The following is a 12,611-nucleotide window of genomic DNA, read 5'->3' on the forward strand; positions in this document are numbered from 1 at the left end:
CCCTCATTCACTCGTCTCCTTATTTCTCATATTCTTTTGTTCCTTCTGTTTTTTTTTATACTATGGTCATATAGAGGGTATGTAATAATGAATGAAAGAAAGGGATGGTTAAAGAAATGAAAAAGGATGGTTAAAGAAATGAAAAAGGTAGGCTAATCTTGTTAAACCTGGAAAGCGCATAAAAACAACGGACAACAGAAAGAGACAGACACACGAGCGCTTACTTCCAACTGATTTTTATTTTCATGCGAGAGCAGAATATATGTACACTTCAGATCACCTGCGCATGCGAAGAAAACTCAAACAAGATAAAATATTATCTAGCTGCACATGCAAAAGAAGAAAGATATGCAATCTCTTTCTCAGAGAGCAAAATCGACGCACCACTTACACATTCATCGCCAGATCGTGCTATCTCACTTGCCTCAACAATTTCACGCGTTGTTTTACACTTACTTTTATACAGAACTTTACATTGATGAAAGAGAGGACGACAATTCCTGCTTTTGCACTTGAGGCAATGAATGCTCAAATGCCCACCTTTTCTGTTTTCGACAACGTAATTGTGTTCACCTAATCTCTCATTCAGGCATCTACCACTTTGGCCTATGTAATATTTACCGCAAGTCAAAGGCAACTTGTACACAACCCCTTCTGTGCATTTTACAAATGGTTTTTGGTGCTTGATCATGCAACCTGACTTCAGCCTGTTTTTTGACGTGCTCTGTTTGCTTAGCGCACTCAGCTTACTTGGGGCAGAGAACAACACATTTACATTCACTCGGTTACCAATTTTTCTTAGGTTGTGTGACAACCTGTGCTTATAGGGTATGACTGCAAACTTTCTTTTATCTTTTGTCTTATCCGGCTCTTGCTTTGAGTTAGCATTCCTTTTGTTTGTTTTTACAAGTCCTTCTGCAACAGACACCAGCATGTGCAATGGGTAGCCAGCATCTTGCAACTTTCTTGACTGTAAAAAGATGCTTTCTTCAACAGTTCAAATGTTTTGAAAGTGCTCAAGGAAGACAACTTATGTGTTCTTCCATCTGATAAGGAAGGCGGTTTTGCTGTGATGCCAAGATGCCTTTTTGGTGAAAAAGTTGACAAAGCGATTGAGAATGTATTTCACAAGCAGCAAGGCATTAAGCTTTCAAAAATTAGGCTGAAGGCAAAAAAGTTGTGTACTTCGCACAATCTCACCCGTTTAGCTCAGTCCATCGAAAATTCCAGAGGCCTAAGTCTTGACATGTTTTTTTCTGCTAAAACCCATAAATTGGATTGTCCTTTAAGAATAATCGTTTCAGAAGCGGGAACGTGGCAAAAATCAGTCTCAGACTTCCTGCAAAGGAGCCTGAAACAGCTAGTTGTTGACGACCCCTTCTTAATAAAAAATTCCGATTGCGTGACTTCTTTTATTAAGCAAAGTGAAAGAAGAAGTCTCAGTGCTTTCTCGGTAGATATAAAGGACCTCTACTACTCTTTGCCCCAAAATGGTTTGCTGCAGTGCGTTGAAAGATGTATCGAGAATTCTGGTGTAATTGATTTTCAGAATTCAGTGGGTGTGAGTGTTGGCGCTTTTCTAGAACTTTTAGGTACATATCTTGATTCTACTTTTGTTAGGTGGGGCGATGACCTGTTTTTACAGAAGCAAGGTATTTGTATAGGGTCCAGTGTGGCTCCCATTTTAAGTGACATGTTTTTATCCGAATGTGACAGAAGGCTCTTTGCCTGCCTGAAAGACGTAGGGGTGGTAAATGTATTTCGTTACGTTGACGACTTTTTAATTTTGTTAGACACAACTGTAATCACCCTCGATGAGGCCGTTGGAAGTGTTTTAGATTGTTTTTCGAATTGTTTATCTCCACTTGTTGTCACACATGAGCTCCCTGTTAACAATAGCATACGCTTCCTTGACATCATATTAACATTTTTTGCAGATCATACTTGCTGGACTTATCATCCCAGAGATGGAAAATTGCCTTTACCTTTTAGCTCCGCGCATTCTAAACTCATTAAACGTAACATAGCTCGTTTAGGTTTCATAAACTGTTTGAAAAAGTCATGCCCACATTCTGTTGAAGAAAGCATCTTTTTACAGTCAAGAAAGTTGCAAGATGCTGGCTACCCATTGCACATGCTGGTGTCTGTTGCAGAAGGACTTGTAAAAACAAACAAAAGGAATGCTAACTCAAAGCAAGAGCCGGATAAGACAAAAGATAAAAGAAAGTTTGCAGTCATACCCTATAAGCACAGGTTGTCACACAACCTAAGAAAAATTGGTAACCGAGTGAATGTAAATGTGTTGTTCTCTGCCCCAAGTAAGCTGAGTGCGCTAAGCAAACAGAGCACGTCAAAAAACAGGCTGAAGTCAGGTTGCATGATCAAGCACCAAAAACCATTTGTAAAATGCACAGAAGGGGTTGTGTACAAGTTGCCTTTGACTTGCGGTAAATATTACATAGGCCAAAGTGGTAGATGCCTGAATGAGAGATTAGGTGAACACAATTACGTTGTCGAAAACAGAAAAGGTGGGCATTTGAGCATTCATTGCCTCAAGTGCAAAAGCAGGAATTGTCGTCCTCTCTTTCATCAATGTAAAGTTCTGTATAAAAGTAAGTGTAAAACAACGCGTGAAATTGTTGAGGCAAGTGAGATAGCGTCGATTTTGCTGTCTGAGAAAGAGATTGCATATCTTTCTTCTTTTGCATGTGCAGCTAGATAATATTTTATCTTGTTTGAGTTTTCTTCGCATGCGCAGGTGATCTGAAGTGTACATATATTCTGCTCTCGCATGAAAATAAAAATCAGTTGGAAGTAAGCGCTCGTGTGTCTGTCTCTTTCTGTTGTCCGTTGTTTTTATGCGCTTTCCAGGTTTAACATGTCTAACCAACTCGCCCAAACGCAGCCATTATTAGGCTAATCTATTGAAGTCAAGGAGTGAGTGGTGGTGTGGTCCTTGCATCCACCAACTTTTTCCAATTTTTTACTGTGCAGGAGGCCTCTTTTTTCTCGGCATTATATTTGCAATGCATGAGGCCTTGTATAATGTGTGTATCGGTGCATACTTGCTGTGGTGAATGAGTGGCTATGGCGTTTCGCTGCTGAGCTCAAGGTCACAGTACCAAATCTGGACCGTTATAGCCGCTTTTTGAAGGAGGTGAAATGCGAATACACCCATGTGCTGTGCGATGTCAGCGCATATTATAGAACCCCAGGTGGTATAAATTAATCTGGAGGCCTCTGCTGTGGCGTCTCTGATAGTCTATGTGTAGCTTTGGGTCACTAAACCCCACATACCGTATCGTTTAAATGTGTAAATGATGGTGGTATAATTTCAATGGCTGGCAGTCCTGGTGAAAGCATTCCATCCTGCACCACTGAATGCACCTGTATCATGAGGTTTCCCCCACCTTATTTTTTTCTGGTTGAGGGTAGTGATGGGAATTGTGATTACAGGTCATGTGGAGGGTTTCTCTCTTTGTAATGTGATTTTTTTTTTAGTGAATTTTTTCTACATGTCTAAACCTGAGGTGTAAGGAATGTCAACTGGTACAGTCCTTTATTTTACATCATGATGTGCGCTCTATGGAATCCTTATGTGCTTGAAGCTCTGACTTGGCAGAGCTTCATGTTGGCATTGCTAAAATGAGGAGTGTTAAAGGGCAACAGAGAAAAGAAATGGGTCCACATATTTGTAAATTTTACATTGCATCTACTCATGAGCAGTGACATTTCTGCTGTAATGAGAAAAATGGACATTTGAAACCTTGATCTCTCTACTGCTGTAGGTTGTGTTTGACTATGAGTCTGTAATGTTAGCTGTGTTTGCAAACAGTTGATAGCCACAGCAGTGTTTTTGTTGTTCAGTATCTAATATCATGTTCTAATTTTCTTATGTTTTTAATTGTGAAACATGTAAAAAAATCTGGAACTGGTGCATGTGACCAGTTTTGCTGATAATCTTGTATTTCTATCCTGTAAATGCAGGTATTTTGTGCGAAAAGCCTCACTGGAGCAAAAAGCCGGCGGGGACCTCCTTGCGGTGTCCGTCTGGTGTCATCCAGAAAAATCCTGTGACGCCACCAAAGTGGAGAAATTCCATTGGCTCCAGTGGAGAGCAGTAATGTCATCAGACGAGGTTCGTCTCTGTGGCGCCTACACCTGTCAGCACACAATGGAAATAGGTGTCCCTGCGTTTTTAGTGTGCTAGCACTAAGACCACTGACCCATTTCAGTGGTCAGACAAAAAGAGAGTGTATGTGGCTCAATGGGACACTCTGTAGCTAGCGCAGTGAATTTTGTCCGAGTTCGGTGTGTCATGCAAAAAATAGACTACTTTATGCTGATGCGGTAGCGACGTACTAGGCACTCCTAACTATATGGCAGCCAGTGACCGGTAAACTGCAGAGCGTCCGAATAAAAGTATCGTCACCATCTCTGTGATGGCGTAGGACTTTTTGCTGGGCTAGTTGATTCATTCTGACATAAGTGAAGCGGCGCGAAAGAAGATGCCCGACGGCGAAATGAAGAAGGGACAGGAAAGAGCCCTGAACTAACAACTGATTTTTTATTGAGCGAAACGCGCACAATATATAGGAAGGCAGTGGCAGAGGTAATGAACTGTAGTCAACGTCACATGGTGTAAACAGCCATAAAAGCGATAAAAGACATAACAGGGTGATAAAGCTAAAAGACGATAGAAGTACAGAAGGGATGGTAAAAGAATGAAAATTACAGTGGATGACTAACGTGAGTGCAGAACACATGAGTGAGTGTGCAGAAGTAAAATAAGTATTTCCACAACTGGGTTTCGGACCTGCAGTGGCCACTGCATCAGAGCACTATACTATCACTGAAGCTGATCACGCCTCGTGTTAAACTGCAGCGCACTCTCTCGCTCTGTGTGTTGCACATCGTCATCTTCATCAACTTCCATTGGGAGCACGAACAGATCAGATCAGCTCAACCTTGATCAGAGCTTAACATCAGTCTAATGCCGTGTGCCGACAACCCAGCAAAGCAAAGCCATGAGCCAACCAGGCTAAACACATGCTCTCGCACGTCTACTCGGTTGAACTATGTTAAAACCCTACAACTTTATTAAATGCGGTGAATAATCATTGATTTGGTATTTGTTTGTCAAACTTGGTGTGGTGATGCGGAGAGATTGATGCATTGAATTGGACCTCGTGAAAAGGTGGCACTCCAGAATTGTGCTTCGGCACACGAAAAAGCGTTATTTCGATCAGTGGGCTTTTGCACCTCGCCAAACAGCACAGAAACATGAAGCCACTCTCGGTGATTTTGAGCTGTGTTTTGAAGGCCATACAGCGTACGGTAGTCCCGAGGAGGATGGTGCACTGCACCAATCGGCTCGTGCTATCGTTTTTCTCGGCCTGGTGTCAAAAAAGGTCCACCACACCTGTGCGCCGGTTTATGTGCAGGTGTGTGTTTGTGGCGGGCGGCGCGGTTTCAAGATATCTTCTTTCTCGAAACGTGTGAAGAATGTAGCGTCAGCAGGGTCCCTGTTTGTCGCGTGCTTCCTAACACGGAGTGATTATACATGAAACAGCAGCTGAACTTAGTAAATAAATGAAGGGATGGTGACACCTCACATCTAGCTCACCTGGTAGCCACATTAGAGGGGGCAGAAATATAAAAAGGGTAATAAAACTACACGTAGCACCTGTCAGGGGTTTCAGAATCGACAGCTGTGTAGCTGGGGGTGACTGTCCTTTTTCTTTTGCCGAGCAGCGAAGCTAAAGATTATGCTTGCTCCAGTCGGAGCTGAGCATTGATGCTTCCTAACCAGGGAAATTACCACAGACATTTGGAATTGGGCGTCGCAATCATTGGAATGCGTCACAAGCAGATGTTGCGTTGGCATTAGACTTCCGACCCTCCTTATGTGCTGCATTTTGGTTACATGCAAAAGAAAAATGATTTCCTCATGCTATACAGTTTTAAAGAATTATTCATAATTTCAAAAACTGATATGGCATCGTCTCACTCGTGGCTACAAGCTCACCTCTGGTAATAACCTCCTAACTTTGCTGATTAAACAGCTAATTAGTAAATGTTTGCTAATTAACTAGCTAATTACCTTTCTTTACAATTACTGATGTCCGCCGATTTTGACAGCTTCCTCCTGAAAAGATTTTGTTTCTTTCTCGAAAAATTCATCTTTAGGAATTTTTTTAAAAGTTCTCATGAAAAATTGGTTTATATACAAGGGAGCTTTCATTCTCATTTTTTGTGGCTTGGTTGGCTAAACTAATGTTCATTGTAATGCCTGACCACCTGCTCAGTGTGTTTTGCTTGTGTGTTCACTCTTGAACTTGAACTGAGTGCAGCAACTAATATACAAAATTTTTTGGGCTAATGGGGTGGTAGCATTGACATTTTTTGTTCAAATAAATATATTTCTTTCCTGTTATTTGAAAGTGCTGACCACTGTTACTCTAAATAGAAAGTTGCTTAACAAGGGAAGGTACTGTTCACTACAAGCTTCGTGGCTGCGTTTGTATGCAATGTTCGGTATGCGACAAAATTGGTGATTTGCACTGGTGTGGGCAGTAGGTGTTTATCTGTCTCTGTTGAAATAGCGCTGTTTGTTTTTTGGCTGCTGATATGAGTGATTAGTAATGGCCTTAATGGCCCTTTCTTAAAATGGTAATGGTCCTCTATGAATCACAGTGGCCTCTTTGGTGTAAGAAGGAATTGATGCATGTGAACGCAGTGTTGGTCTGACCCCAGTGTAGGCCATCACCCCACACCTGCCACAGTCATTAAAAGCTGTTTGATAGCTTTTGGTTGAAATTGGTCTGCTTTGTCTTATCTTGCAGGATTCTACGGAAGTGCAGCAGTTGGTAGTTTCTGCGGTAGAAGATGTTGCATCTTTTTTTGGGTTGCAGCGTTCGGAAGTTAACAAAGTTCATGAACTTACAGCCAAATTGGCTCGTTTCTGTCCTACAGCACCTCGAATGCAAGACCCTGATTACAACAAGGTATCGAAAGTTGTTTGTTTTGAATGATTACCATTTGAATTGAAACTTGAAAGATCTCTTTTTCTCTTATGACACTAAGTTTGCAACGGCCATGTGTTGTGTAGCTCGCTTGTGCAGGCTTTGCAGTATCATAGTAACTGCACAGCCAGTAGCTGTTTCACAGTAAATGTGCCACAGAGGACAATGAGAATGGCCCCTATTTTGCAGGAAAAAAAATAGAGTGGTGTATTTATTGAAAAAAATTTGCCTATATAATTAAAATCGAGAAATTTGGTTGATTTTTGAACATCCAAGAATGATAAAACTGCGTGCATATTCGATTACATAGATACCTAAAATTTACAGCAAAACAATTGTTTTACCATCTGCTGATGTAGAAGTGGACCCATTGAAATTTTGGATTGTTTTTCTGAGGGTTAGTCATTGCGGTGAGCGATCTTGGAGCACGTCTCCTGCATCTCTGGGAGCCGAATCTTTAACTTTGGTTTGAGGGACACGTTGGGAAATGCCGTTTGCGATTAACGTGAGGATTTTTTATGTTTCATTTCTGGAAGAAACGAAACATGTTGACATTTGTAGTGTATGTATAATATGTGATGTGCAGGAGATTGCAGTGTTATTGAAGACATTTGTATGTAGTTGCTGATGATGTTTTTTCTATGCAGCTATATTTACAGTTTTTATAATCAAGAAATCCCCCCCTTCCTTCTGTCTTTTTCTTACGAGGCATTCAGTCTTTGTTCCACCTGTCTTTGATCGTACCGGTTGCGCCAATACAGAGTGCGGGCAAGAAAGTTTTATATTTATTTCTTCTTATATAGCCCTTCTCTTGTATGTCTTCGATCATGTAATGACTTAAAAAGAAGAACATTTTTTGTTGAGCATGGGTTAAGTAAGATTGTAGGCGGCTTTACAAAGTAGCTTTGGTTATCCTCACTTAAAGTGCTAAATCGTAGTAAGAACCCTGGGTAAGACAAATCGAGAGATGTACTTGTACAGGTGTATGTTTGTTGAGGGTTTGCGGGGTCGCAGCGGAGCACCAGACAGAGACGACCAGCGTGGCAGGCTTCTAGTTCCGAACTGCCCGCGCCGGGCGTGCGCGCCCAGCACGCGCTGTTCATCTTTATTTTCCTCTAGCGCGGGAACGCCGATCTCAGCGCCAGCGCCGCCGGGCGCTACAGGGACCCCCGCCTAGACGGAACGTCGGAATGTGCGCTCGGTAAAAGAAAAGAGAGTAGAAGTGTCCAGTAAGTTCATGTCAGGAGCCGGGAAGAGCTGTCGGGTGGAGTGCGCGGGCTCGGGTGGACGAGCCTGGCTGCTGCGCAAGGGGCGAATGATGCAGGGTGCCGAGCTGACAACGGACATCGGGGCAGGAGAGGCCATGATTGGGCCGGCACCGACTGTAGTGCTGCCCGCTGGCACAAGTGTCAATGGTGCTGGACCGTTGCAGGTGATGTCGGCGGGAAGCTGGCACGCAGAGTACGCCGTCACAAGCAAGGGAGCGGTCGAAACGACTCCGTGGACAGATGTGGTCTTTAGCGTGGTGTCGTGTCGCTGCTGTAGCGCCAGCTTCAAGTCGTCCAAATAGGTGGAAATGGCTGGCTTACATGGCTCAGGTGCCCCTGATGTAGGGCGCGAGCAGTGCGGTCCGGCCACTAGGGTTGGCACAGGTGTGACCGACGAGACAACGGTGACAGCTGTGGTGATGACGGAGGAAGTTGCTGGGTTCAATTCAAGGTGCTTGGATGAAACGGGAGTGACAGTCCGGAGCACCTCGCCAGTGTCGATGCGCGTGTGGGCATGATCAGCTGTGGGTGTCCGCAAGAAGGTTGTGGCAGTGACAGGCCGTGTAGTTGAGACTGCTACAGCAGACGGCTGGCGGACAGCAAGAGACACAGCTGGTGGATGGACAGTTGCCGCACTACTCGGTGTGGGTAACTTGATCAGTCGGTGCTGAAGGTTGCTCAAGTCAGGCACCAAAACAGGCGCTTGCTGCGACAGTGTCGAGTTGCCAGGGTCAGACGCCGAGAAGTGGGTGACAGTACCGAGGGTTTGGAGCGTGGCCCTTTGGGCAGGCGGTGTGGCTGCCTGGGTAGTGGAATGGGTATCTGACAGATGCTGTGGTGGCGGCTTCAACCTCACAGCAGAGGCCTGCAGAGCTGTTGACGGTAGTGACGAGGTAGGTGGAGATGCCGGAAGCCTCGGCACGGCTGCTGCCGCAGAGTTGTCCTTGGCTGCAGGAGGCTCTGGCGACAATGCCACTGAAGCGCAAGGAGGCAGAGCTAGAGACGCGGGTCGGATAGTAGTGGGAGCAGGGCGCGAGGCGGAGCTCGTGCGGATCCCACCTGGTGTGGCGTCGAGAGAGACAACCGGGCTGGAGACGCTGGACGGGAGTGGCGGCGATGCGGCGAGGGGCTGCTGAGGCGGGCCGGGTTCTGATGAAGGCTGCGTGGGCGCGAGCGAGGCCGGTCCAGGGACAGAGGCTGGCGGCGGCGAAAACGGGTCCGCTGCGTCGTAGAGCGGTGGCGGAACGTAGTAGGCGCCGAAATACGCCAAGACGGCCGCACGCAGCTCATCGTATGGCCAGCCGCCGAAAGCAGAGTAGGTGAGTCGACGCAGGAGGTCGGCCGGGAGGATGTCACAAAGGACTTCGTGTTTGAACGGCTGGATGGTGATGCCGTTCAGGTACATCGCAGCCTCCAGTTGGGCGAACCACCCGCCGACGCCTGCAGGCCGGAACGCCGGGAGCGGCGGGTCGAAACTTGGGTGCTGCCAGTACGCCATGCTGGAACGCCACTGAGATAGAAGGCACGGTTCGCCAGGTCACCACTGTTGAGGTATTAGCGGGGTCGCAGCGGAGCACCAGACAGAGACGACCAGCGCGGCAGGCTTCTAGTTCCGAACTGCCCGTGCCGGGCGTGCGCGCCCAGCACGCGCTGTTCATCTTTATTTTCCTCTAGCGCGGGAACGCCGATCTCAGCGCCAGCGCCGCCGGGCGCTACATGTTCTCTTTTCTTCCTTAGAAATAATGCCATATGGCATAACATTGTGTGATACTTTCTCCAGCTCTGTTCGTCATCGAGCAAGTGGCATCGATTCTAGAATGGAAAAGAACACGAAAAGAATCTCTGGTTTTTGAGAATTTCGGTTGCTACTGGTTTAGTACTTAATCAACATGAAATTAATTTCTTAAGTCACATATCGTCGCTCATGTGGTGGTTGACACATGCTACAAAAAAATGTGAAAGGGTCTTTTAGACTGGAAGGCATAGCAGTGTGGTTGGTTTTAGTCAGCTTGATCAGTACTAGCTGGCATTGGTACCTTTTGTAGACCAGTTTCACGCAATAAGACTACGAAAATGGTGCGAGTCAAAAGCCTGTGGTCCGTTACTAGTAGAATGAAGAGTATTATAGGCTGATCCACACCATAAATGAAAAAGTCACGTGACAATTTAGCAGGATGAAGTTTTGGGCCAGTTGGAAGAAAAGACACCGCAGCTTGACAGGTGACTTAGGGTAAAGAGGTGGATGGTAAAAGTTATATGCTGTCCACTTATCTGCCCTAAGTCCTGTGTCTAGTTGCAGTTCCTTTTCATCATCAAACGACAAGTGATGTGCATTGTCCAGCCGCAGCTTGCATGCACCTAGCAGATCAGTAGAGTGGATGATGAAGCAAACAGTAGATGATGAAGCAAACAGTAGATGATGAAGCAGACAGAAAGGCATTTCTCTCAACCAACACACTCTATGCCTTTCATGAGGAAGATGGTTTGAGAAAGGGTGAACTCGGAGGTCGTACAGAAACGACAGCTCTCTGCCGTGGCCCTTGCGTTTGTCATGTTATATAGTATATTTCAACTTTTTTTTATTCAGTTCATGGATTTTTTATGTGATTGAGTTTCTTTGTTCGTCTCTGGTAGGTGTATGCAGCCATTTTCTCAGGAGATGGTAATTGGTACCGGTGCAAAGTTTTGAAGAAAATTGACTGTACGAAGGCAAGTAAGCATGATTTATGTACACAAGGAAAATTTTTTCTGGGTGTAAGGGAATGCTTGAAGATAGCAGTTCATGTGAAGCCATTTGTGTTTATACTTAATCGAATGTGCATTTAATGTCTGGTTTTGTTGGGTCAGTTTAGAATAACGTCATGTGACAACTATGGCAGTATACAGTAGCCGACCGATTTTTCTGGCTCCAATTATTCGGACTTGCATGATATTTCACACTTCGCTGAGGAACCGTTACGCACCTAGTGGGAACACGTACATATTCACGATGGTTATTTCGGACTCTGTGGAGTCCAAAAGTTTGGTTTTTCGGGCAGAAATAGACGTCAGCACTGCTGTGGAGGTCACTTTTTTGACCAAACTTTCTTTTTTTAACCCAACATAGATTCAAGTGGGCATTGCTGTCGCAACCAATGGCCCTTTGCGGCTGTGAAAGGCGCGGTCTTGTATTTTAACAGTGTCTGTTGGGCAGACTGGCTTTGGATAGGCCTGGCCTTTCTTTCCTCATTGTTGCCACTTGAGTTAATGGCATGCTATCTGTTGCCATGGAGTTCAGTGTTGTTAGGACAAGCCAGTTTTGCACCTCTGTCAGAAATCTGGCCGCAGTGGCAGTCACAAAGATTAACGGTTGCATCTCGTTTCTAGTCGAACACGTCGTCTACTAGACGTGGAGTGGAGAGTCTGCATGCATCTGCATTATTTGTTTATGCTTACTGCTAAAAATTAAGTCTGTAGCTTGATGATAAAATGACTAGATGGATTGCTGGATTCCTGACTAATCGGTACCATTGGAAACTCGGGTCTCTCCCAACAGTGATATTAAGATGGTGGCGGTCCATCGTTGGAGAGCCACGGCATCCGCGATGCACTTGGACCATGAGATGCGCAATTTTCCGCAATTTGCTCAGTTTTCGGTGACCGCAAATAAAGAAACATCATTTCCTTAATTTATACTGCATATTCCACTATAGTTTTTTGTCAGGAGAGAGATGCAAACTTGAGGATCATGAAAAAAATCGAAATCGTTTTACAAAATTGGTCATTATTTGCCGTGTCCCCCTGGTCTTTGAGACCAAAAAATGACCAAAAAAATCGGTTTTCAAAAAGTGACATTTGTGGAATCTCCAGCTAGTATTTTCCAATTGTACCAATTTTTTCCTTCAAGAAATCAGCATTTTGACCATAATATTAAATTCAGATCATCGTGTGAGCTGAATTTATGCAGGAGCAGACAATTTAATGGTATGAAAATTTTGGACATCTGGCTGTCTTAGTATGTTGATATCTCAACATCTAGGACAGATAGAGATGTCATATTGTTTGCTAAGGGAAGCTGGAGACACAGTGTGTGCAATAATCGAAGCAGATTAGTTCAATCGCACTTCAGAAATGTATGATTTCGCAAAGTTTATCAATGCATTACATTCCCGCCTTGAATGTTGATATTCCAAGTGCTGTAAAATTACTAATAAGGGTAAAATGGAAAAATGGTTTTGATTATTGCACTCTTTAGTCACCATACTATTTAGCCATAGATTAAAAATGAGTTTTTATTGAGCAGTTTCTTTTGCACAGAGGTACTAATGAATGAGTAATT

The 12,611-nt window shown here is 44.4% G+C and overlaps 1 protein-coding gene across 1 annotated transcript in view; it reads left to right on the forward strand.

Annotated features, from left to right (window-relative positions):
• The first annotated feature begins 4,123 nt into the window (after positions 1 to 4,123).
• The window catches only part of LOC149351674 (serine/threonine-protein kinase 31-like), a 106,574-nt gene continuing 98,086 nt past the window's right edge, over positions 4,124 to 12,611 (forward strand). The window contains exons 1-3 of the mRNA XM_089575626.1: positions 4,124 to 4,138; positions 6,807 to 7,007; positions 10,928 to 11,002. Of these exons, the coding sequence (XP_089431752.1) occupies positions 4,124 to 4,138; positions 6,807 to 7,007; positions 10,928 to 11,002 (291 nt within the window). The remainder of the gene's footprint in view (positions 4,139 to 6,806; positions 7,008 to 10,927; positions 11,003 to 12,611) is intronic.

This window comes from Amblyomma mixtum, chromosome 3, assembly GCF_055824585.1.
Source record: "Amblyomma mixtum isolate Tamu chromosome 3, ASM5582458v1, whole genome shotgun sequence".
Lineage (NCBI taxonomy): Eukaryota > Metazoa > Arthropoda > Arachnida > Ixodida > Ixodidae > Amblyomma > Amblyomma mixtum.